The following is a 27,924-nucleotide window of genomic DNA, read 5'->3' on the forward strand; positions in this document are numbered from 1 at the left end:
AGACTGTGGTTCTAACATCTTGTTTCACCTTAACATAATGTTTGCTTTAGGTGGACACTTTGCTGCATTATTTATAGTCTGGAAAACGTTAAAATCATTCTAGTAGGAACTCAGCTGTCTGTGCCTGGGGAGATTCATCAGGCTACTGGAATATTTGGGGACTTGCCTGTGAAATACTCAGCATGGGCTGGGCAGAGGAGTCAGGGAAGAACTAAGATCAAATCAGACAATGGCAGCAACTCCAAAGACAAAGCAGCATTCAAGAAATTCAGTCAGAAGGACTTTGAGTTGACTGTTAATATCCTATAATCAATTACAACAATTAGTGATACCACCCTGCAGACAAATAAGCATCCTCCTTGTCAGCTGCAGTCATTTCAGATCTCGCCTTCCCACCTCCAAATCCAAACTGCTGCCAAAGTGCAGCTGCAAAAGTCATTTCTCCTCCCTCTCTAGGTCCATCTTCTCCTGGATTCTGTTGGCCTCCTGCCAAGTCATATTCAAGTTGCTTGTCTTCACCTACAAGATCTTGCATAGCAATAAATAATATAGAAATGACCACAACGTGCTGAGGAATTACCAAGTCCTTTCTAAAAACAAATGAAGGAATAAGACCTTTGATTACACCCCTCTCCAGCAATTACAGCCCAGTCACATTCACACCCTGCATCCTCCTCCACTGCACACTCCCCTGCCCACGCTGTCACTCCCAATGCGAAGTGCAGCTTCTCAGCCTCCCCCTGCTCCAGCATCCCACAGAAAGAGGCAGATCAGAGAGAGAAGCCCAAAGCAGAAAGGGAACATGTGCAGAACGGCAGAGCCCCACACAGAGAGGTTTCAGCCAGCTGTCTCCCGGGTGCAGCCTCCCCCCATGGCCTGTCCCAGCCCCCTGAGCTGCAGGACAGGGCACACAGGGCATTCTGTCCTCTCCTGGGCTGGGCTGCCCTGCCAACACACAAGCTTTGACCTTGCTTTGGGACACACAAGGGCAACCCGAAGGCAGAGGGACTGGCGAGCACTCTGTGGGACTGGTGCAGCCACAGGGCTGCGAGCAGAACTCACCTCCAGCTCATTTTCAGACCTTACACCATGCTCAAGGCAGCTCTAAGCAGGTGGCTCTGTCCTGATCCCTGCCTGCAACTTTGTTGGGCCTATCCAGCAACACATTCAATTACAGTTTGGAGATTAGATGACCAAAGATTGACTAAACACTAAATAGAAAAAAAACCCCAGGCTTTCTGAGACATAAATCTTGCAAATATGGTTCCATAGAGCACAAGTACAGATTCCTGAATATTTTATTATTCTGTAAAATCTTCACTGTAAAAGACTGCATATACTTGAAATTTGCAAAGGTAGCAGCTTAAGTTATTTCTAGTCAGCTCATAAAAATCTGTCTTTAGCACTTTTTTCCTAAGAAGAAAGAAAGAAACCCAGACGTACTCTAAGCTTAGTGAAAAGATAAGACTCTGGATATAATACCAATATGACTTCACCTTTTATTTTTTAAAGGTCCAAAACAATACTGGATGAAAGTTTATATGTAAGCATAAGGGATCTGCCAAAAAGAAAGTGAAAACCCAGCAAATTATATTTCAGACACCTTAACATATTATGCACCATACATGCTGTCAGCTTCACTGTCCTTTCCTTTGCTGTAGGCCGAATGCTTGAATACCAATCTTATTAAACTACAACTCTGAATTTATCCACTCTATATAACATTCCAGATGTCGTACCAGCTGGGAACAGGCCCTTAGGCCATCTTTGGTTGATCTCTTAGTCGCTTTCCAGCTTTTGCCAGGCATTCATCCAAAAATATGAAGCAAAGTGCTAAAAACAGATGTCAGAGTTAATGTTTTTTCTTTTTTTTTTCTTCATGGTAGGAAATACAGGAAACTTGCACCCCACACCTATTCTGTGAAATATGAATGGTGTCAAAGAGCCATAAGTTAATTTTAAATTAAATCACAATGTAGAAGAGTTAATTTTTACACTATTTTTTTGACAACAGGCCAGCCTCCATCAGTCTGTTCTTTGAAAATATTATGTGGTCATTTGGATTTTTTCATTAAGTTGGAAAATCTTCTGATGTCGTCAATCTGCAAAAATGGTTTTGAGTCCCTCATTTAAGGAAAATAATGGTTAAAATGTAAACTAGATTGATTGCAATTCATGGTAAGCTTTATGACAAGGCTGGAGTAATGGGAGTTATTAAATCAGTACACATCTGAGCTATGAAAGGGGAAGACCTGTTGGCCCCATCATAACACAACAAATTATTTCAACTTCCACTCACTGCAATATGAGCAGGAGATGTTCAGGTCTTCCCAAGAGGTGCTGTCTCTCTTTGGGGTCCTCACAGGAGTTTAAGCATGGAATTTGAAAGATCAGGGCCGGAAAGGAGGTCCTGATCCTGCTGACACAGTGGAACGTGTGCCCCTTCACTCACAGGGTAGCTCTGACATACGTGGGAGTCCTCACAAGAATTGAGTTATGCACGTGCAGAAGTGCCTGGGCTGTAGACTCCAAGGTCTGTGCAAGAGGTAATCTGTTTTATCTGCTCTAGACAGGGTTCCAAATCTTCTCTCCACACACACCAGAATATTAACAAACAAATGCAGAACCAATTCTCAAAGCCCCCGTGGTTCTGCCCCCCCTCAGCATGCAAGACCTTGGTCTCTGGTACAGCAAAGTACAGAGATCATTTCCATTGTAGTTACACCTTACAAGGATGATCATCTCTTTTGTCCCCAAAGATATCCCTTTTAAAACTAATTTTGGGGCAATAGTCTTCATTGAAAGTCACTTAACTGTATTGAAAAAGAGCTTTTCTTAAGAAATATTTTTACCCTCTTTTTCCTTGCCTCGCATTCATTAGAATGCAGAGCTGAAAGTATGAGAAAAACAGACTGTCCTATAGCCTCAGTAGTGAAGGAGCAGGAGAAGAATGAGCATTAACTGGCAAGTTCACTGTAAAGTATAAAAATACCTGCAAAAAAAAAAAAAACCACCAAAATATTTTTCAAATGGAATAAAAAGGGCAGGACAAGTTTAAAACAGCCCTAGTTTTTTAATAGTAGACTCAGGATATAATTCTGATTCATACATTAGAATGCAATATTGCCCTGAATAGTTACCACTGGAGCCAGCACTCAAACGTGGTAAAACTTCATGGTTTATAGTCTGATGTTTGAACACATTTTATGTCATCTATTAATAATATCAAAAAACATTCAAGCCAATGCACTACATTTCTTTTAAGCAAAGGTGATGCATTCCAAGCCTTTTTTTCATAAACAGTAAAAAAAAGGTATTTTGCCATATGTTATATTGATGTTATGAGACATGATGTGAGCTGCCTGAAAAACCACAGCTTGTTTCTTCAGATTTATACCTTATACAACCATATTACCTAGACAAAGGAAGGTCACTGACCTATACCCCACATATATCAGCAAATATGTGTATTTTTAGCAAAGACTTTGCACAAGAATGGAGTAGTAAACTACATTTTGTCAGCATTTTTTCAGGTGATTTGAGTACAACATAATTACTGAAACATATCAAATATTTTGAATACAGGATTCACTTCAGCATTCATGCTGTGTAATTAGGTTTGCTTGTATAAATCACAGAAAATTATGTGATCCTCACCAAATCCAGAAGCTGGAGAAAATAAAGGTCACTGCACAAATCTTCACACATCATTTGGACACCAGATTTGACAGAAACAAACAAACATCAGTGACTTTGTCTGTTTGCAGAGACCTGAGGCTGCAATGCTGCTGGGGCTTTGCAGCATCTACCCCGTTTTCCAGTAGCTCCCTGATCAAAGAGTCTATAGCACTTCTGTGGGGGTGCCTGAATGCAATCTGCCTGAAATCAATGGCAAATCTCTTTTTGCAGTCAAAAATGAAGGGCTGATCCAAAGTCTATTGAAATTACTATGATTTTTGGACCAAAGCCTAAATAATCAGGTAAGGGAGAACATATCTTGTATTTACAATTGCAACCATCTCCCAAGGGCTATTAAAAAATTACAAAAACATCCCACATCATACAGCAGCCTATTACTACTAATTTTTCTCACCCATGTGCAAATACCCTCGTCTGTTTCATGAACCTGTAAATCAGTTAAAGGGTTTGTGCCATTTTAAAAGTCCTTTTTCTCTTATGCAATGTAAAAATGTTAAACGAATGAAAAATTACATCAACAAAGCACAAAAATATCTTACAGCTATATAACACAAACAAACAAAAAATTTATTACCAATGAGATAATTTTATAAAGCTAGATTACATAGGCTCTACTGGAAAGAGGTCAGGTTTTATAGTCTTAAGAGTATTAAAAAAAGTCCAGATTGATTCCAGTTCTCAGAGGTCTGACTGCATTTCCTTCCAGACCAAGAATCAGCATAAGAGTTGCCTGTCTTTGGGAAAGTAGGGGGAAAAACAGAATAAAAGGGAATGTTTGATTTGCCAATCATTCCACAAAAGGTGGGACCCACAATTTGTGTCAAATACACTACAGTACTTGAGGCTCATGCTCAAATCCAGCATTACTCTCTACCAAAGACCATGCTAAACACTCAACCAAGCACTGAGCACCTTCAACTACTGCCTCAAACCCCATGCAAGCATTTATTTCTGTCCACAGTTTCAGACATGCAAAGAAATTCCATTGACATTCACAGGACATCCTGCATGCTGGAAGTAGCACCCAAAGTTTCACTGTTTTTTTGGAGGAAACACTTTAAAGGGATGAGTAAATAGCAATAACTTGTGGTCCAAACATAAAGCAAGCAACTGCTTCATTTAAAACAGAAGAAGAATGAAGAAAAAAGTCAGAGCTTCCATAACATGAAAAAATGAGTAACAAATTCCATATACTTTTTTTAAAAAGCACAAATTCTCCCAGTTCTGTTTCTGAAAGTCATGGACACACTCTGCACCCCTAAGCCCCCAAGCCAAGGCTCAGCAGAAGTGCTGGTGGGAAGCTACACACAGCACCAGGGTGTTGCACATCAGGAGAATTAAAATGCCTCAGATCCTACGGTACCACAGCCTGCAACACATTCCAAGCTTTGAAAATGAAAAATACAGTTGTCAGGGGTGATCCTCTCAATGAACCTACATTTACCATGTTTCCTGTTATTGCTAAAATTGATCATTAATGTGTAGGTCATTTTCTACTGTGTAAGAAAAGAGCATTTGAAGTCTAATAGTAGAAATAAATTAGGTTTAACTGGCAATACTGACAGTTATTTTTGAAACTGTAAAGATCAAAATTACTGTTGGAATTGGTAACGAGATTGTTCTTTAGTTGTCCCAAGCCTGGTTCATTATGCAAGTGTTAATGACATCAAGAAGCATTTTAACTATTTCTAGAAACAAAGCCAAAAGATGCAGATTTTAAAAAGAAGATTTTTCACTTCATCTTCTACATTACTGGCATACAAACTGGGAGAAATTTAGGTTCAAGTACCTCTCTATTAAAAGGGTCATTGTGACACTCAGTCTCTCCTATAAATTATTTTCCCATGCTGGACAAGCCTGAAAGGATGACTGTTAATGTTATGAGGAATATTATCCACATGCTCAACAACATAAATCCTGTTTAAATTACCCACTGCCTTGCAAAACAATGTAATTCTATCAGAAACACTTTAACATAGGATGAATCCTTTTATCAAGCAAGCATTTTCCCAATCATTATTCTAGGGATAGCATAAAATGAATTTTCTTTCAATTTTTTACTAAGGCTTTCCATGTTAAAAGGAAGAAGCTGCTATAAACTCTCACAGGGCTTTAAATGTTATCTCTGGCAGAAATGATACAGCAAGAAAATTAAATCCATATTGATCACATTCATCCTTCATGAAAAATTCAGCAAAACAATTTTATCTTCTCATTTGTGCAAAATTTAACAGGAGCTTAAGCAGCTCAAGAAGTTCAATAGATTTAGCTGAATTATCAAAAAACAAAATACAATCTGTTCTTTCCTTGTTTAAGACCAAAGAAAAGAACATAGCTTAAAAATGTTTGTGCTGTACAAGCAAAGTGATTAATGCACCATCAGGCTTTATCAGCCTAAAACATCCTCTCACCATGTATATCTGAAGAATAACTTTCCAGTTCCAAGTACTGCATTTCCCACAGTACTTGAAATATTTCTTTTTGATTTAGAAGCACTTCCCCACTGTATCTCAATGAACTCTTATTGATAGATGATAGCAGCACTACTGTGTAAGCAGGGAATTATTTCTGTTACCTCCAGACCTTTCAGTCTTAATTTAGAAGGCTGAACCTAAGCCTTTATCAATGTAAAAATTCTTGCATAAGGACATGTACCAACTTCTGGAGGTTCACTAGGGGCACGAGGAGGTCAGTGGGAAATTCACATTGCATTGTATCAATCTCTCATGATTTAATCATTGGGCTCCTCTAAAGAATGTCAGTTGAGCACCTATCTGTAAAATGTTAATTCATCAGGTGTCTTGTTACTAGCTCAGTGTAGCAGAATTGAGTTGAAGACTTTACAGTGGAATATTTGCCCCAGTACACATCCTTTCTGCTCCTTGGGGAAAGGTTAAAAAATAATATTAATAAATTAAAAATACTTCCAATCTATTGCTAGAAATCAAAAACATTTTTGGGATGACTTATAATTGCCAACATTACAACGTGAGACACTGAATGCGAGTTTAAACATTTCAGTCTTTAATGAAAACTGTTCATGATAGTGATGCTAGAAAAGCAAAGGGACTTAGCATTTAAAGTGGGTTTTTCTATGCAGCTCAGCCTCAAACTGAATAAACATAAATTTGCAACCTCAAAAGTATGTCTGAGAAAAAAGGAAGAAAATCAGTACCCCTGCATATCATTTATCATCCACCAGAGCAGCCCCAATATCTGCCCAGCATCCAGGGGAGCAAGAAGAAGAGAAACAACTAAACGTTTTGCTCCATTCGCCTTTCTCCCTTGATAAATCATTCTTGGGGATGACCTTGCAAATGAGGGGTCACTTCTGCTACCTGGGAATGCTCTGCCAGCTGCTGAGGTCAGTATCATCACAGCCACAGGAGAACCACGGACCCAGGCCAGTGAGTTTCACCACAGAACTCGGTGGAATAGGATTACAGCCTCTTGGAATGTATTTGGTCCAAATTGAAATGATATAAAATGTGTTTTCTGCAGAAACTGCACTATGACAGATTCCCTGTGAAGCCTGTTTTAATGCACAAGGTGAAGACCTACTGGCTTCTGTAAGTTTGATTTACACACAGAGACCTTTGGCAGGGCTGGGACTGAGGCTGTAATAGAAAACAAGGAAGTCTGCAATTCTTAGTGCACAAAGAAACATGGACTGCAAACAGCAGTTCCACTATTTTCTCTGAACAACAAAACCCTGAACTAAAAATGGTAGTTGGTGCTTTTAAGAAGTACCAGTTCCCCATTCTGTTTGCCAATAAACAGAAGTATTTAAAAACACTTTTCAGTTCACTAAGCAACCTATCACACACAAGTAATGATATAATTACTCCTGCATATGCTGCTCACACACTTCCAGCCAGCAATTAGCCTAAACAAAAGTTTTGTTTGAATAGGACCATGCCTGACTTATGCAGTACCAGTCTCTCTAAGAGTAGTTTTTCCTGAAATTGTAAGTGGTTTTCATTTTCTCTTAATCCTTGCCTCCTTTCCACTCCAAATCAGAAACACATTTCACTTGATTACGGAGCTAACTTCCTTAGCCCAAAAAAACCAACCAAAGAACATACCCTTAAAAATAGAGACCAAAATTAAACCTGTGAACAAAAAATAAAGTTATATATAAAAAAAAGGAATAGAATAAAAAATATTAGAGAGCACCTATCATCATCTTCAGTTACATTTTCAGAGAAACACCAAATGATGCTTTTTTTCTTCACACAGCCTTACAAACACATGGCTGTAAACTCCTTAAATATGATTATAAACTCATTACAGACATGTGTAGGATTAGTATGGAATACCACAAACCTGACCTAGTAATTTGTTACTTACACAAGATATCCTAGCTAAGAGAATGGGAAGACTTGCAAGACTCAAGTCAGTGAAATCAGTGTTATTCTAGAATCAGCAGACTGCCTGAGTGAGGACTGCAAGGTCACTCCTCTATATAGCAGAAAATGAGAATTTCTAACACAGTGCTGAAATTCCCACAGCCACATATTAGTGCTTGCAGTTCTGGAGCTTGGATAAAATTAAGTTTATCAGTCCATTCTCCAAATACACAAATGAAACCACCAAGTGTTCCACAGTGGAATGCTTTCATTATAGAAGAATTCCTGAAATAGTTTGTGGCCACTTGAAAACAGTTTGTTTATTTTTAAAAAAATCTCTAAAAGCTACACATTAAGATTCAAGACATTAAGTCTTTTTAATAGTTCTGAATGGTTTTTTTTAGGTTATCAACAAAAATGACTTGCCAGAGAAACACACAAGTTTCAGGCTCCTTCTCAAATCCAGAGTACTGAAACTTTATATGCATGGGTAGCAAGTGAGCCACTAACTACAAATCTTCTTCCCTTCCCGGGATTAGAGCTTGTCTTCACTGATGTGTTAATCTGCAGTAATGTCCCTTACATGACTCATCCCCAAGCCTGAGAACGCGTGGCTCCGTTTCTCTGGGGGTTCAGATGCAAACTACCCGGGAAGGGAATAAAAAGGCTCAGACTGGGAGCAGAAGCCAGCAAGCAGCTGACACTCAAAGCCAGGCTGTGACTCGGGTACCCTTCCAGAGGCAGAGCAGGTAGGATGGCAATCAGCAGCAGGTGGAACGGGGAAAGAGATGAAGGAAATTGTGGGAAAATGGCTGTCAGCCCCATCAAACCCATAAGACAACTTCTGCCCACACAAGGGTTTCCTAGGTGTAATATAAAAAACTTACAGCACAGACACAAACAGGTAAGGCTGCTGGACTACAAATAAAAAGGTGGAGCAATAGGTTCCAGCAGTTTACTTCAATATTAGTTTTTGAAGTAATTCAGATCCTGGGTTCCACTGCATTTTTTTCAAATTAATACTTCAAATGTCATGCTCCTTTTCCCTGTGAAAAATCAGAAGCCAAAACAGACTATTTCTATTTGTGGAAGACAAGGTTTTAATGAGAATATTTTCCTGATTTTGGCCTTCACTTTATAACAAGGCACTTTTCTAGCAAACCCAAAGACTAGCTTTAAATGAACTGTAGCAGCTGCAGCCTGGGTATTACAGCTTGCACATCTAGTTGAAAACAGACTGACCAGTTTCTACCTTACCTTGTATAGCTAAACACAAGCCTGCTAGTGCAGATTTTCATTAATATTTCTTTAAAACACTGGATTTCTTTGCCAAGATTGGGGTACTTAGAGCCATCTATCTAATTCCAGAATCAGGCTATCCTTGTTGTGAGTTTAAACTGGTAAACATCATATAATTTAGAAGAAGCAAGGTCAACTAGGAAGCTAACTGGTCAAGCAAACATTTTCTCTCTTTAAAGATAAACTTGTTTTCTTTTTTGCTTCCCTTTTTTTACCCCCACCCCCAAGAGAACTCTCAGCCAGCCAGCCAATCAAAGTGGAAATGCACTTCAAACACATTCAGCCCAACCAAGTTTTCACTGCTGTCCTTCTTGGTGGTCCGTCATATGGAATGGTTTTAATACTTGGAAGCAATACCTTAAGTGTCAGAAAACAAGAACATTTTATTTCTGCAAGAAAGCTTTCCAGTAGTACTAGTATTTTGGAAAAGAAAAAAATTCCTTGTAGTAGATTAAAAGGTGAAAAGCCAAAAGAAATCAAAAAGAATACTAGGAAACTGTTCCTTATGGCAAGGTTCAACATGTATCTCAAAGTTGGAGTAAAGGCTATATTACTTGTATATCCACCTCATAATTTAATTTATTTTCAGACATTTATTCAGTTATTTAACTATTTTCATTAATTGTAAGGGGGGGCCATATTTTTTTTAATCTCAAATTTCTAATGGCAGTTGAAGTCTTTGGCTATGCATCAAAATCTGTTTGGTACCAAGTTAGGCTTAAATTGCATTGACTCAGTAGAATCTCAGAAATGAAGGATGCAATGCACTGATACAAGATATCCCATGGTGAACAATACAGAAGCCTTTAGAAAATGTTCAATTCAAACATTTCTACATTTCTGTCCTTTGGGATCCCTCAAGTGTTTGCTTTGAATCACTGTTTTTCCCTGAAGATGCAGCAATAAATGTGTCGAAACTGTCATGTCCCACTCCATGCAGATGTCACCCCAGTGAATCAGTGTCAGTATTTAATCAGATCTTTAAAGGGTATTTTCCTCTATAGTCATAGAAGTGGTAAGAAAGATATTCACTGCACTTTGAAAATATCTAGCCAAAGAATTTCATCTGCATGTAATTCTTAAATACACATAGAGCAACAAAATATGCACAGAGGTTAGTGCAGTCCTGTACAAAAATGAGAGCACAGTCCTGCCAGATTAAACCAGAACAAAATGTACTATCTAGCATGTACAACATGAATCCATGTGTAATTCTGCTGGGCTAGAGCAGAGTACAGTGTGTTCCTATTAATATTTACTCATCTTTCATTTCAAACTGTAAGCTTGTCAGTTCAGATAGCAAATACTTTTGAATATTTAAGTAACAGCTAGTTCTATTTTACTGAGATTACTTACTAACAAAGGAATGAATGATTCTGATTAAACTGGCTCCCTGCTTGAAAAATATCACACATAACAGCCAAAGAAAACCCCTTTGAAACATTCCTGTGTTTGGAGGATGTAAGGAAACTAATCTTGGATCATGACGATGATGATGCTGCTATGCAAAAATATTATCCATCCCTCACTGGAAATTTAACTGGCCTGGAGAAAAGGAACAGCACAAGGGTCCTGCAAGGGTCTCAAGACTGGTTAGCCAAAAGAATAGAGGTAGTGAGCCACCCTCTTCTCCACCTCCATACCAGTCTCAGGAACATTTCCCCTTTTATCCATTCTGTTCCCTACCATGGACACTGGAGGAGGGGAGGGATCACCCCCACAGCAGATCAGATCAGACTGAGCTCATGTTTTACTGGAGTCAAGTGCACAAGGTTATTTCAATTTTACAATTTTCAGGTCTAACTTGGGATGCACAGGAACACCAGGACCCGGTGGGGGTGCCCAGAGGACAATTCTGGACATCAGGGAAAAGGAAGGAATGTATTTCTCAAAGGCCAGCAGCCCTTCACAGTAGGACAAGACAGAAAACGAATTGCTGAAACTAAATTAAGGAGCTAAGGTGTGTGAGAAGATGCTGCTATATTCTTTGTTCATGTGGTAACCTTCCAGTACTGTTCCATTTCTGTGTTGGATAGGTTGAAATGGGCTTTCAATGTATATATTTCTCTGTTTTTATTCACCTGTGTATTCTTATCACATTTATCATGTATCAAAAATATCCATTCCAGCTTATAAAAATTCAATAGATTACCCAATGAAGGATTTTCACCCTCTGATTTTAAGACTTCCATTCATTCATACCAGTAAATGTCGTAAGAAAGAGTTGAATGAAGCACAGAAAACAAAAAAATCTAGTTTTCTTACCCAGTTTGACCACAATACAATTGAGTTTTGTATTAACATTTCAGCAAAAGTATAATTATAACTGTGTAGTAATAAAAACCTATGATTAATTTCCTAGAAAAAATCAAAGAAAATCTTTTTATTCACCAAAGAAATCCTCATTTACTTGCAGGAAGGTAAAGTTAGAGATACAGATCAGTTCCCATCTGCATTCAATGTATTTGTAAGTTTCAATAAATAATACTTAGGTCTGAATTTTCTTTCAAAAGAAAATACTGCTAATACATTTGCTTTTACTTTTAACATTTTGACGTTTCAGCACCACTTTTAGTTCCAGGAATTCAAACTAAATTTCATACTGCTAAGTGTCTGGGAAGAGCAGGCTTCAAAACTAAATCACATTTATGAAAGAACAGAAGCTGGCCATACCCTAGATCCAATTCAGATCTCAATGGAATTAATGGAAAACTTTCCAGCAATTGGAATTCTTTCCATCAAATGGAACTGGGCTTTGAACTGGCTCCTGCACAGAGCTATGCTGGTATTTGAGGCTTTTTCAAGGGGATTCATTTTGTTTGTTTTTTAATCAGCTATATTATTCACATAGTCCAAACAGTCTAGTCAAAGACTCAGCCTAAGCCTCTGTTCTATTTGATTTATCATCTTCTCAAAAACGTGCTCCATTAAATGGAAACTATTCTGATCAAAGTGTATAACCTTTATAGTGTTTTTCAACTACTGTCATTAAATGCAGCCTGAGTTGCAGCTGCATTTTACTGTCCTCTAAGTTATTGCTTTCCCAGGTGTTTAGTCCAAGGAAGGTCTTATCCAAGAACCTTTTCTGTTGATAATCAAGACCCTCAAGGGAAGCAAAAGTATGAATTATTGTAAACATTTAAACTAAATTCAAATATTTCACAGTGGCTCAGCATGCTTTCCATGGTAGCTTTTCTGCTTCCTTTTGTCTATCTAAAAACATTGTCAGTTTAAAGCTTAAATAAACTCACCTCAGTTCTCTTTTTTAGGATAGTGATGAGCAAACTGTTTTCTTCAAGTAGCTCCTGCAAGAAGCCCATCTTGCAAAATAAATCAGCCCATCACTGACAGAACCACACCTTGGGATGCAGGGGAAGTCTGGCTCTTCTCTCACTTCTAAAGGGAATGTTTCCTAACAAACTCCTTCCTCATACATTAAGAAATGTACTGTAAATGTCTATGAATGTAATTCAGACAGTTTTGATGTGAAATTCAACTGACTCCTGGAACACATTGTGTTATGAGTAAATTTCCACAGCACGCCACACATTTCCTAGGTTTACTTCAGATCTTTTGCCAAGATTAACAGCATTTCTTTCATGTTGCTTTCTTTACATTTATATCTATATTCCATGTTTAACATAATGTTTCTATGAGTCTGGAGAAAGCATTAAAAATTTTTAACTTAAAAAAAAAATTTGTTTCTTTCTAAACACTGTTCCATCCATTATTCCCATTTGTTTCTTTGTAATTCACCCAACCTTCCCTTACAAAAACTTCATGAACTAATACAATATTCTGACTTTTCGCAAGCTGGAAAAGGCAAAATCTGCCTAACGCTGATTTTTCCATTAAATAAAACAAATTAGTTTAAGTCAAACAATTCACAGAAAGGACAATCACTTCTAGTTCTACACATTCTGCAGATGTAACTATAAACATCTATCAACACATCACTAAAATATTGCTGCTTTTATCTCCATTACATCCTATTAATATTTTCCAAAAGTCTTTTCACTTATTATTTATGCAACTAAGTGCCTTAATTTGGACTTTGCATAGTGTGTTATCATTCAACTTGCTAAAAGTTTGATGTGCCTTCAAAAGACAAGACATGCTCTCCATCTTACTCTGTTCCACAGTGATCTGTGTCTCAGAGCTGCATGAACCAACCCATCTCTATAATTTTCACACACGGCACACTGACCTGGTCATCGTAACGGTAAGTGAGGAACTGCTCCCCCGTGGTGTCCTCAAGAAAACTCCCCTGTGGAGAAAGTGCAAACTCAGGCAAGAAGTATGCACCTTGGGACTGCTCTGCTCTTGTCTGTAAGGAAATCAGAGAGGTCACATTACAGCTACTACAAACACAAGTAATTTTTTTTAAAAACCATGCACATAATTACAAAAATCTAGACATGAATTTCTGGAGGGAAAAAAAAAAAGTGTTGTGCTTTAAGGCATGGTATTTCTGGGTGGATATTTTTGCTGTGATGAAGACATGCTGAACACCTACAGAGGTTTAAACCAGGATGCCTCAATTGCAAAATAATCTACTAAACCAAAGGAGATTATCTCTGGTTTATCAAACATCACTGCTCAAAGACATTCAAAAAGCAATGTTACACTTTCTTTTTCCTCATACACTTCATTAGAGAAGTGGCTACTGCAGGTAACATTTTGGTTAAATGCAACATATTTTATTTCTACAGGAAGAAACAAAGACAGAACCATAGATTAACACAGCTTGGAAAATATCTTGAAGGCTCATCTAGTCCAATAGGAAGCCATGACACTATGAATTACTTTTTATCTTCCTGAATCTTCAGGAAGATAACACTGCAAAGAAGAAATAGGGAGTGGGAATGACTGGAGTGAAGACAGGCAGTGCTCCATATTAGTTCAGGATGCTATTCACACCTGGGGAAGAGCATTTGAGAACAGGCTGGGAAAGAAAAAAGGGCTCATTTCAAGCTACAGAGGAGTTAATTCTGTCAGAATCATAGCTGGTACCTCCAGCTGGGCTGTCTGACACCTGTCTGATTAGAGAAACAGCTTTTGCTTGGAGGATCTATGCCTGGTCAGCCATCACAACACACCTGAGGCTGCTCAACACACCCAGCCCATGCTGGGCCAGCAGCATCTCCCTGCACTGGAGGTCTCAAGCAACCCAGATATGCAGCAAATGTTCTGCACAGACTTTTCTGCCCTTATTCCTCCTGCATTTAACACTGCCCTGAGAAGCCACCTGGTTTGCATACAAGAGAAAATAAGCAATCATCTTTTGAATGCAAAATATTGAGTCCAGCTGTGTAGTGAGGACAGGGCAAGGAGATGAGCATTCTCTTCCAAAAGGTTGAAACCTTTCAGGGAAGAAAACAAGGCCTGAAGTGTGCAAGTTACTGCTGGACATTTAACAATGAATAAACTTAGTAAATAGGGGTGTAATTAAACTGTATATTTCGACATTTACACAGAAATATCACATGAAAGCTGGCATCTACCATCACCCAGTTTCTAGACTCTTGGCTAGAACTGTCCCAAATATAGGTGCCAGCTAACTAGAGATTCCTAAAGCAATCAACATAATTCAAAGCAGTTTGTGGTGGAAAAGGAAGCTAAGACTGCACTTTCTCTCTTGCAGTAAGTTCACCTTCTGAAGCTCAGAAGTTATCTCATAAAAAGCAGATGGCATGTCATTTACAGGATGGTCTGGAGAAGCTTACAGGGCTTTTGCTTACTCTGTTGAGAGCTGTCAGCATCTCAGACTGCAAACCCCATCAGTCATGACAGCATCAGATTAACATACTTGGTTTAAATCAAGCAGCCTTCATATAAACTAGAAATAGCTTGCAAAGGACATGTCTAGACTAGGGTAAAGGTCATATTTCAGCATGCAAGACTGAACAAGATTGTAAAGAGGATTTTTTCATCAGGCATAAGAGTAATTCATATTCACACTGTATGATCCTTACATTTCTATAAAGCTTATTGCAGAGATCTCCCTTTTACACTTTAGCCAACTGCCCCTATTTATGCATAATTAAGTAATAAAATATGTAGAACAAACCTACATTTGGTGACAACAGTTTCCCCATAAGGCCACCAAAAGAGGTCTGCAGTGCTGCTTCCTGCTGAACCCGAGCTGGCTGCAGCTGATGCAAGCCTTGACATGTGAGGCACAGCCCAGACACGAGAGGGGCTGACATAATCTGGCATCCTTCCCCCCTGCTTTCACTGGGCTATCCACAGATCCTCTGCGAGGGAATATGGCAGTGATGTCATCCTGTGATTTCAGCACAGGGCTAATGGATGAGAGAGATGCATTCTAAACCTCCAGTGGCCTGGCTTAAAATGTGCATCATTTCTACCTTGGTTTTGCCAGGGGTAAAACAGTTACAACACCTACTGACCTATCTCAATGGTGCATTGTAAAGTTTAGTTTATATTTGTAGAATACTTTGGAAAAAAATCTGTCAAGTGCTAGTGATTAATAACAATATTTTTGGAAGATTTGTCAAATTTACTGGCAGAAGGGAATGAAAATTACCCCACCATACTTCTTTAGCTAATTGTATATATCACACTGTTGCCCAATCTCTCATAAACAAATTTGTCAGTAGGATACATAGCAGTAAACTTGTTTGCATTTCTCATCTTTGTAGTTTAAACATTTGAAATATAAAGCCTGGACATTAGTCAGTATTATGCTTTGAATATAAAACATGCCAATATTTGAAGCTGAAATAGCAATTTGAAAAACATAAGAAAAACTAGGGATTTCTAAAACACATTGCATTTTCTTGTGAAAAGCTCATGAGCAGCTATGCACTGGAGGGGCAGAGAAATGCTTGCTAGATTTAGGCAAGCAAAATTTGGCTTCCAAGCATGGAAAAATTCAGTGTAAAATGCGGATATTGTATAAGGTTACAATGGAAAAATTGTCAGCTGCAACAATAGGTAGTGATACCTGTCTGGTATAAGTCAAGTAAGAAAGAATACAGCCCAGCAATTAATTCTAAACAAAAAAAAAAAGCCACTAAGAGCACACTATCAGTTGTCATGGCAAACTGATGCTGAAACTAATGACTTGCATCTGATAAACAACCCAAACTGAAAAGTTAACTTTTAAAAAATCAAATCTTCGAATGTTCAAAGAACTCTTCTGTATCCACTCACTAAAGCAGCAGAAAAACATTTTTACCACCTAGATGCAGGCACCTACAAATAAACTGCATGTTCCCAATGCACTTTCATTCATACATTGTACTGAACATGGAATAGAATGTTTCCACTTAGTCCATTTTATTCCCCACTGAGGAATCCACCAATGCTCCTTATGAGGCTTTTATATTTCTATGGGTACTTGGGCTTAAACATAATTCAAATTTCAACAGTCTGTGGGTTTATAGTATATTTGAGATCATCTCTGAACGACTTAGCTAATCTGATATAAATTCATGTTTTAAAGTAAAGACTATAAGTGCAAGTTTCAGAAAACAATTACATTTCATGCTAGTGTTTTAGGTCTGTTTAATGGCCAGTTTAATCTCAATAGCTTTAAATTAAATGTGTCAAGTTACAAGTACACTTTAGATTTAAAGCAGGCATTTTAAACCAGCTTTTATGATCTCAAGCATATGAAGACAGTAGAAGGTGATAACATAGCCAAAGTAGATATAATACTAATCACTTCATAAAATTCACTGGCATTAATATAACATGTAGCAAGGAAGTATACATTACCTACTGACAAAAAAAAAAAAAAATTGGAAACAGATCAGTGTTTGAAAATCTTCCTGGTCGATTAGGACATGGAACTTATTAGTCAGAAACTGAAAAAATAAGGCCTTCCATGCTACATCTTTCTATCTACGTGATCAAGGAGAACTATCCTGATCAGCAGAAGGGGGAAGTGTGAAAGGCACTGGTTTTACTCAAGCCTTCATTATGCTGGAGCACGGCTTTGATGTCAGGCTGTGATTGCTTCCTCACTCACTACTCCCCACCTGAGTGCTGAAAGACCAAATTACTCTTCCACTTTCAATTGCACAGGACACAAAGAACTGCCTGTATCCAAGCTCTGGTTTTTAGATCTGCTTCCACCAAGAGCTGCATGCTGTCTCTGCTGCTGCAGTTTAATTGCTCTGTAGAACACTGACTAGAAGCTGCTGGAGTTGAGGATTTGAGGATTTTGTTTTATTATTGAGAGTAAGAGGAATGATCACTGAGTGCTTCCCAGCCAATGCTGCCATTAGCAAGCAGCAAGGCTGGGAAGGACTGAGCCTCTTCCAGTGACTGAGCAGGAAGCACTGCTGGGGCACAACTTCTGGTTTGTTTCACCCAAAATGAATCCCTTTGGCACGTTCTGAAACCACCACACAATGCAAAGTACTTGAACTGCTCTTTATTTCCCTAATACCCAGGATTCATGTTAGCTGTTTTCATCCAGTTTACTTAAAATTATCAAATCACTAAACTGCAGAGTTTTCCATTACTAATAATTATAAATATTAATCATTGGTCATTCCTTTCAAGTTAGAGAGTAACAATTTCATCCAAGGATTTAAACTGCTATTACAATTTCAGATAAATTAAAAAATCTGGTTTAGTCTACAGTTCTTGGAGATAATTTGATACTGAGGCCAAGACAAAGCTCAACCAACCCTCACAGTAGGGTTTCTACTGTTCTACTTAATCACAGCCACAAGGAGACTTGAAAGTAATTGTTCCATATTTGCAGGTAGAGAGCAGCAGCTTTAGAAAGAGAGCTTTCTATTAAATCTGAGCTGTGAAGGTCAAAAAATGAGAAAACAGAGGTGTAATATCTCAAAGAAATTACTTGACCATAATTAGAAATAAAACATTAATATTTCAGATACAGAGGAATTTTTAATTTTAGAGTTTCTTGGCACCAAGAACCACATACAGACAAAAGTAAGAACTCTTCCTGTTATGTACACTTAATACCTATAAACATTACCTGGACTTAAATCAGTCATTCCCTAATGAAGTCCGTGTCCTTGCTAAAATTTGGAGCATAATGAGAGCAAACTGAAGTAATGCAGAGGAAAGCTTCAAAATTATCTATTTCAAATGCTGAAAATGACAACATGTCATTCCTGAAACTGCCTCAACATCTTACTTTTTAAAAGAAACACAGACAAAAGATAAAAGGTCCAATCAACAAAAGCTTTACAGTTATGCACAAGTGCACTACCCTGCCCAAAGTAAACTCTGTAAAGAGAAATACAGTGAAGGCTGTTTGCTTTCCACAGTTTTGTGGCTCTTTTATTAGTTCTCGTTGGAAGTGGAAAACGGGCAGCATTCATTTCCAAAATCATTGTTTTAGGGGAAAAAAAAAATATGAGTAAAGCAAAATGAGAAAAACTATCTACATTCTTAATGACTTGTAAATACATGTTTGTCAGATTAATATGCACAGCAAGTCGAATCATATACCAAAATGTGTGTATTCCCATTTAATTCAAGTTAAATATGTGTCTCCTGAGCTGCTGCAGCATTTGATTTACGCCCCAGGGAAGTAATATACCAGCTAAGTAGCAGTTTAGTTTAATGGATTTTCAAGGACTCCAATACAAAAATGTTAGATGGAGCACAGCACTCCAGCTTCATCACAACATGAAAAAGTGTATTTCCAGATAAACAATGTCACACTAAGAGTTCAGAACTTCAGCTATCTCCAGAGCAAGCAATCCTGATGAATAAATATCTAGTAAGAGTCAGATTAGCTTCTGTCATGGCCAAGATCTACAGAAACAGCTTCCTAATGCTAGACACTCTGAAACATTTAAAGACCCTGCAAGGGAACTGAGTTTCCACAGAAGCTGCCAGCAGCTCAGCATTTTTGCAGACCAGGCCAATTATTTAATTATTAATATTAAACTACGAGGCCAGCATTTCAAGTCAGAATTAAAGTATAAATGTAATTTCTCCTAGAAAAATGAAAGAGGACTTGGCTGAACTCAAGTCAAGCACTTCATAGAAGAATCCTGAAAGACAATTTGGCTGTCAGATTTCATCAGGGAAGTCACAACTGAGACAATCTGAAACACTGAGTCAAAAGCTCTGCTGGGGACTAGAGTGGGAGACTCAAGGATTGTTCTTCCATGTTTCATGCTTTGTTTTAGCTAAAAGCAGACTTAAGAAAGGTCTGATTTAAGCCCAAATCTAATGATTTTCCCTCTTATCTCTCATTCTAGGCCTGCCTGAACACGAAGAAATAAAACAAGCTTGGAAAAATGTGCCTCAAAGTTGAAGATACAAAGATAAGCAAAAGACAATTCTTAAATATTTTGGATAAGCCAGCATTTTTCCAACACAGTAAAATACTGCCAGCAAGCAATTTAGAAACTGATAGTTCAGCTATTGTTTGAAGTGCCTATCACTGAAAACTGAACCTAAGCTGTAGCTATAATCATATTCACAGCTGCAAGAAAGCAACTGCCTACATCACCTCTGCTGCTCGAACCATCCTGCGCCCGTTGGAGCACTCGGAGCAGCTCCAGGGACTGGAATGTGTTTAAGATCACGTCACCAGAGCAGAAGTGCTCAGCCCAAACCTCTCTTCAGGCTCTCAGTTTGTACAGCTTTAAGCCAACACCGAAACAGGAAGAACAATGGAGAGCATTTAGTTTTTGAATTAAGATCCCATCTCTCAGTCTTTTCAAGAGGACATTTCACCACAATTTTTCTTGATTAAATGTCAATAAATTTTCTTTGGCATAGCTTGGGCTGCAGACCGAGATCAACACATTCTGAAATCTTTTTCTGCACCCTCTAAAATTTATACTAGTGATTAGGCTTTTGGATATTTATCAACAATTACTTATGTTTTCTCTTGTTATTGTCTGGCTAAAGGATTAAGCATTTCACTGAAAGGCTGCAGCAGTATTTAGCCAAAACTTTATTTACTTTCAAAATCCAGCTTAAATATCGACTGTGCTTCATATTTCTAAAAGAAATATGAACCCTGAAATTTTCCTGCTTCCAGTGAAGATTCTTCTAAACACTGTGTTAGGCAGAATCTGCCTTCTTTCCAAAGAATTGATTGGCTGTGTCTAAGATTTGCTTTAAAAAGAGCAGCAGCAGACTGAAGCTGCTCCCAGTGATATCAGTGGCAAATTCCCAGGGACCCTCTCACAGAACCAGGGCCCAAATCCAGCTGCAGCAGGACAGCATCCCTTGCAACATAACATTTGTAGGTCTGTGAGCAGCACTGCTTGCTCAGGTCTCTCTAGTTTCATATAAATAAGAGCCAAGGGGTAAAATTCAGCATCTAGACAAGATAACCCCAGAGCAGTTCGCTTCCAATTATTGTCAGAAAGTTAGTGACTGTGGATCAGATCCTGCTTTCAAAATATGCAATACCCAGTTATTTCCTCAAGTCTTTAGCTTAGCCTTGGGGAATGGAGAAGGGGCACAGCTATGTCTAGGTTCAAGAGAAAAGAAATTTTATAGCATCTGGATAAAACAATCTACACTGGTGAGTGAAGATTCTACCTGCATGTTCCCCAAAGCTTGTGCTTTGAGGGCATGGAAATGGTTGGGGGATGTTTTCAGCTTTTTTTGTTTAAAATTGAATCCCCTTTATCAACTCTCCTCTGTGATGAAACAGGGAAAGGAAGTAATATCTGGAAATGAGACAGAAAATACTATTTCACTTAACCCCCTTTTAAAAATCTTGCAAGACAGACATAAGTGACTGAAGCCTAAAAAGATATTTTTAATCACCTCTTTCACCATATGTTCCATTATTCCAGACAAAAACTTCTTTTTAATCCTTATTTAGTAACCTATATAATTGGTAAAATTTTTGTCATAAACAAAGTCCTTTCAGTATTACTGGAGCACGTTCTCATGGAACTCTACCTCTTATTCACTGACAGCTTCTAAAGGTTCACATGATCCTCACAGAAAAATACATTACAAAAGTACTATGAGCATTCTTAGCAAAGAAGATGTAATAATCTGTAATATTATTTTAAAGTTTTGTGTTTAAACCTGACAGGCAGCTAAACACCACACAGACATCCCTCACAGCAGGATGGGAGAAAGAATTAGGAAAAAGGCAAAACTCCTGGCCTGAGATAAAGACAGTTTAATGGGACAAAAAAAAAAAAAAAAACCAAACAATAATAATGATGATTTAAAAAAATGTACAAAACAAGGGATGCCCAGTGCAACTGCTCTGTATTTGTTGAGTGATGCCCAGCCAGTGCCTGAGCATCAGCCACCCACCCCTGGCCCATTTTCCAGTTTTACTGTTCAGTTGGTTCCCACCCAGCATGTGACACCCCAGTGGCCACTTGGACTCACCTGCCCTGGCTGTGCCCCCTCCCAGTTTCTTGTGCAGCCTCCTGGCTGGCACAACAGTGTAAGATGGGAAGTCTTCAGCTAAGTGAAAGCACTGCTCAGCAACAACCAAGACACCATTATTCTCATCCTAAATCCATAATACAGCACTACACCAGCTACCAGGTGGAAAATTAACTCCATGCAGCCAAATCCAGGACATTTTGTTAGTGTCCTTTATCATGAACACCTTGTGTGAAGGATTTTTTTGTTGTTAAACTGACAAGCTGCGGACAACTGCACCCCTTTGCAGGAAACTGACAACCCTGCTCGTCTGTGATCCCAATTACAGGTCCAGTTACAAACTGGAGGAGACTGGGAGCATAATCTTTGAGGAACTGCAGACTTCTTTACAAAAGGCAAGGAAGAAGAACAGTTTAAGACTGTGTAGGATTGCTGTCAGAAGCAGCTGGATCATAAAGCTCAACAAATCAACTCATGCACTGAATGAAGATTCACATTGATTAAGGAGCAGGCAGCCAAAAGTTGCAGTTTAACAAAAATCCTCCTAAAAACCAGCATAAATCAAAAATTCTGGGCAGGTGAAACTTCATGGCACCATTTTGTTAACAATTCTGCACAGACCTTGTGAAATGCCTTTTTGTTTTCACCTGGCCACAGAGACATGCCCACACTGGTGTGACAGCAGGATTCAGGATTTAAGGAAAAATACCTTCCACTACATATGACTGACTTTTATCATGCAGGTCTCAACATCCCAAGGAAGGGAATACAGGTGGTAGCAATTTGTATATTTTCATGTGAGCAAAATGGGACCTAGGACACTGTGGGGCACAGCAAGAGAGTCCTAGCATCACCAGATAAACTGGATAAAGGTGAGGGAATGCAAGACTTCACACAATACTTAGCTCCCACACAATATATTATACAGAGTTAAAAAATACACTTAATTCTTATATACTCCAGTATTTTTGTACTACTCATCAAGACATATTGTGTGACTCAAAGTTGTCAATATCCTCATTTACAATGGCCATTCTCAGGAGAGTCTGGGACTTCTGACTCAGATTTTCCCAATTCTTTTTAATTTAAATTATAAACTTAATGTTATTAATGTTATGTTATATGATTATTTATATTTAATTTCCTTTTGAGTTTTTTCTTTAATAGTGATATAATTTGAACTGACACAGTAACACGCTTTTCATATACTTCAGTTGAAATTGTGCCTAAGGGCAGTGAAATTCTCATCCATAAGCTGTGTGAAGAAAAAGCTCTGGCACTCAGAAGCCAAACACCTGCTAGAGCTAGTGGCAGATCCAGATTTTTAAGAGAATTCCTGTTGCATAATGAAAACACAAAGAAGGGAAATGTGTGGGGTGATGGAATGGTATTAAAACCACGGCACTTAGGGGGAAAAAAAGAATCCTAAGCCGCTATACACTTCAGAGGTAAATGCTGAAGATTTTGGCACTAAAGTTGTTCATGGGTGCAATTAAAACCAGAGGCTTTTGTCATGTGAGGAAACCTGAACAGGGACTCTGTCATATACTGCAGGGCACTGCCAAGCCTTTCACTGCTCATGACAGAGTTTTCTCCCTGCCCTCAGTCTCTGTACATCTGCTTCTGATTCAGGTGGCAGGGAAAAATTGGCAAGTATTCAGCCCCCAGAAAAGGCTGCCCTAGCATTGCATGCTGTTTATACAATGTTGTCATCAGCAATAGCGCGGTGTTTATCATGAACTAAACAGGTAGATGGAATGGATGGAATTGCTCTGCTACTGAAAATGACTACAAATTCTCATAACAGAAATTGACATGGACACAGGCAAAATCTCAGCCACCAAAAACTGGAATCATTTCTCAGCAGGAAAATAAATCTTTTGCTCAACTCTAAGATCAAATAGCCCAAAAATCAAGTAGAAGAAGCCAAAGGGCATGCAACTAATCAACTTGGACAGATCAGGAAGAGAGAAAGCTTCTGATAATCAATGTCTACCACCAAAAAGCTCCTCAATGACTGAATAGTCCTGTGGGTGCCACAGGAGAGCTTGGGCTAACACTGCTCTTCATCCACCTCTCTATCGAGCACCAGGAGCACCTGCTACCATCTTATCAACATTTCTTTCAAGAGGGGCTGCAGAGGGGGTGCATCCCAAAATTCTACTTACAAAGAAAGACCACCCTGAGTAGGAGTGTAAATATTCAAAGTGGATCTCCTGCCTGCTGCCTCTAGCTGATGAATCCTCTCTCACCTGGAAGAAACCAGACTGCAGAGAAATGCCCCAGCCAGATGTTCACTCCCAGGCTCACTTAGGATTTCCAACAGCTCAGCACACAAATGCATTTAACATATGGTGAGGAAAATGTGATTTTTCCACTGCTAGTTTTCCACTACTTCTGATAATTGTAGAGATATTAGCCCAGTTCTTTGTCTACTCTTCTTTCTCCAGTGCAATGAGTCCCTTTGCAGGGTTTATGGACTGAGCAGCCTCGCACACTGAGCTGGTCAGGCACATTTTCACAATAAGGAAGCAGTTAAATGGTCATGGTTCTGCTGTAGGAATGTTGGTTTAAGGCTATTAATAAGGCACATGAGGTGAATGCCTTTCAGCCAAGCGCCCTCCACGTGTGCACACCTGTTTCAGCACAATTTAAAAAAAAATCCCAAAAGAAACTGTTCATAGCAAGCAGTTTCTAAGTCTCAAACACATTTCTGCAAATCCTCTAAAGGTTTTAAGCTCTCTGTGCTTTACTGCTATCAGGAATTCAGATACACCAACCATGAGGCAAAGCATGCTACTTTATAGTAAACCATTTTTCCTTAAGAAATTACTTTTTTTTTTACCATTTTTCTGTCACTTTGACATTATTGACAGTGACTTCCAGCATCATCATTCCCACCTGATGTGTTTCTGCTGAAATGGTTTCCCAGACTGAGGCCCACTGTTCAAACACTACAACTCACTTATCCAAGCACTCTAATTTAGCTACATTTAAATCTCAGCTTAACTATTCCTTCAGTCCAGTGATGCCAGTCTTGATATTTATGATCCATCCATTTTTCAGCTGCCTCTCACTTTTTGCAAGTTAGAAAGGGTGGTTGTTCAAGTATATTTCATCTTTCTCTCTTGCCAGTGAAAGCATCTCAAGCAGAGCAAAGTTTTAACTGTGTGTTGCACTGAGCCAGACACTATGCAGCACTGAAAATTAAATGCTAACTAGGAAAAGGTTCAACAGCAGAACAAAAACCAAATAATGTCCTGTGTAAGAGGACAAACCATTAGTCTGAAGATTGTTCCCTTCCTGGTCACAACTCATTTACCAGCACAAACTGACAGCATTTCATGTGTATGCTCACTAGTAAGCCACTACTTAGATTACTCTGCTTAAGCAGAAAACCCCAGAGCAATTAAAAGCTCACATGACAGGCATCTGTTCACTGACAACTGTTAAGACTAATGGTCATTAGTTTAATGACTCATTTTTATTCTTCTCTACAATGTGTACAGTACTGCTGGAGGACTGATACGGTGAAGGGGAAAGGGCTCTTACTGAGGTGAGAAAAGATAAACACAGGCTCTGCTGCTGGAAAGAATGAAATAAATCCTCTGAATGAAACAGAATTACTGAAATGTTAAAAGACACAGCTGAGCAAGTCAGACATAAAATGAAAATAGAAACTGCTAATTCAGAACAGGGTGCCTGCTCTAATCAGGATAGTTTCAACACTACAACTTTATCACCCATCTTCCGTGACCAGCAAAGAAATCTTGGTAAGCAATTTTAAAATGATCCAGGTGATTACAGAAAGACATTCAATGAACAAATAAAGGATAAAAATGGACAGCACTTAGGAACATCTGTAATTCAAAGGCAAGCCATCGTCTAGCATTTTGGAATTTAAAAACGTATGATGCCCTATTAATGCTCTGCATTTTCTTTAAATATTTTAAGCACCAAGTGTCTTCCTTGTGACTGATCCCATAAATAGTAATTTTAATCTTCTAATGGTCAATATTTCAAATGCAACAAGTAGCAAGTAGGAGTGAGTGAGAGAGTTATCACAGAAGGAACACAGAAAGATGGGCCCTGTGACTCTCTTCCTGCTCAGTCATCTTGTATTCTCATTCTAGCAGCTGAGTGAATTCCTTCTCTCTGTGTGCACTGCTCTGGGAACTTGGCCCCCACGTCCACAACACGGGGTTTGCCAATACATACCACCTGCATTCTGAGGGAACGGAAGACCTTCCTGTGGAGGAATATCTTCCCATCCTGTGTGGGTGTACAGGAGCAGATGTGGATGCACAATGGATAGTTCCCAGGACAGATGAACTGAGACAGGTCATAAGTCATGCACTGCTTTCCAGTTATGATTGTCTTTCTACAGGAAATTTAACAGAATAATTTTACTCCGGAATATCGCTCTGGAGTTTATGATGGCATAGCAGATGGACAGTAGGATAAATGGTCATTTCCTTCTCCTTACCAGCAGTTTGAAGAAGGTAACTGGAGGAAGTGATAACTTTTCAGCAGGTACCAAGTTACTGGCATTTCACTGAATCTACCAGCACAGACCCACAACTGGATACAAAGCACAGACTGTAGTTAAGCTACTGAAAAACCCTACTGATTGAACAGTAAAGGCTGTGGAGAGACTGACTCTTATTGTTGCTGCTGGTACAATCAAATCTCTTAACACATTTACCTTGCACACAAAATGAGCAGCCAGCTCTAAGTGCCATGGACATCCTTTAAAGGCCACTCATTTGGCCTCTCCTGCTCCAGCCAAGTGGCAAACACAACAATTTTGCTCAGAAGTAGGATGACTACTTAGGAAAAGCTTTTCAAAAGCAGCTTTTATATACTGAATTCTAAAAGAGTACATGTAATCTTGGGTTTTCCCCTTGACCTTGTCTTTTGAAAAACTGTCATGCCTCTTTTAGGACATGGGATACTCTGCTCACTGCTCTTAAAAGCAGCAAGGACCAGGGAAACGTGGAGTCCCCAATACATGCCTCATGTCTAACCAGCGGTGCAAGATCATCTACTCTTGTATATCTAGCAGCTGCTCTTTTACCACTACCATTTGCACTTAAGGTTAGAGAGAACTCTTGACAGAATAGTTTAAAATTAAAGATTTACAGAGGGGCACTATTCCTACAGAGTATTTTTCAACTATTCCTGAGCACTTTTGGAAAGATCTGAGGCAATAACCTCCCCTGAATTTTCTTATCCACAGTCAGCTCTTAGTTTGCCAGTACAAGCTAATGTGAGCTCGGAGGCCAACCCTAACAGCTCAGTATCTAAAGCTTTAGCATGGTTCCAGATTCTCATATGTTTGTCTTTAGCATTCTAAGACTTTTCAAAATACAGACAGAATCCAAGAACAATGGACTGTGCAAAGGGAGGGAAATAAATTAATCTGCCCTTTTATTTAATTGCAGAAGATTCCTTTTGCCCTATACATCTATAACTTCTCAGACTAAAGACAACCACAACTCCAGAAACTACTGAAGCTGGAACCTTCACAATCTGGTAAACTTGCAGTGGTGTGAAATACTGTGATCTTCCTGACTCAATTGATCTATTCTTATCCTGCATAGTTATACATTTCTTCACTGCTTTGCAAATTGAAAACAATAAGAGTATCACTGTTAAGCCATGCTGGAGTTATCTGTGGCAAGTATTCCTATTTTTATTTGCACATTTTACAGTCCTGGTTTCCTCTGCACCCTACACAGAGTAAAATGCTACTATAAGTAGCCTAAACAGCAACCATTTTAAATAACAAGATCCAAATATAAATTTTAACCTGTGTATTTCTCTGCAAGATTGGCTGCACTTGGAATTATCAGCCCAGAACATCTCTATTTCAGAGCCCAGTTCTTTTGGCCAAGATAGATGTTCTTTTATCGTGATTATAGTGAAAAAAGCCAACTTGCTGGCCTGACTCAGGCTGTAATTATTCTGTGTCTTTATACAACCTTTTTATAGTTCCTGGTGGAAAGGCTGAAGGAAATCCTACGCATTGCAGAAGGTCTAAAATTTTTTGCCCTCTTGCAGGAAACCATTCAAAAACAACTGAATGAGACTTATTCCTTCTCTATATGATTCTTCATTCTTTGATTTAAGATAGTGCATCCAGTGTTTTCTCACATTTTGTGTTGTTCCAGCTTTAATAACAAAGGTACTGACTGCAAATTATTCTATAAAAAAAAAAAAACAACCAATTAAAAAA

General features: G+C 38.7%; 1 protein-coding gene across 5 annotated transcripts in view; it reads right to left on the bottom strand.

The window, feature by feature from the left end:
• ADAMTSL3 (ADAMTS like 3) overlaps positions 1-27,924 on the bottom strand; it is a 170,216-nt gene that overhangs the window by 126,843 nt on the left and 15,449 nt on the right. For all 5 annotated transcript variants that reach the window (XR_007778529.1, XM_030228420.2, XM_018913899.3 and 2 more), the window contains exon 3: positions 13,555-13,674. Coding sequence is in view for 4 of the 5 variants with exons in the window: in XM_030228420.2 (XP_030084280.1) it covers positions 13,555-13,674 (120 nt within the window). In the remaining variant the exon portion in view is untranslated. The remainder of the gene's footprint in view (positions 1-13,554; positions 13,675-27,924) is intronic.

The sequence above is a fragment of the Serinus canaria genome, chromosome 10 (assembly GCF_022539315.1).
Source record: "Serinus canaria isolate serCan28SL12 chromosome 10, serCan2020, whole genome shotgun sequence".
Lineage (NCBI taxonomy): Eukaryota > Metazoa > Chordata > Aves > Passeriformes > Fringillidae > Serinus > Serinus canaria.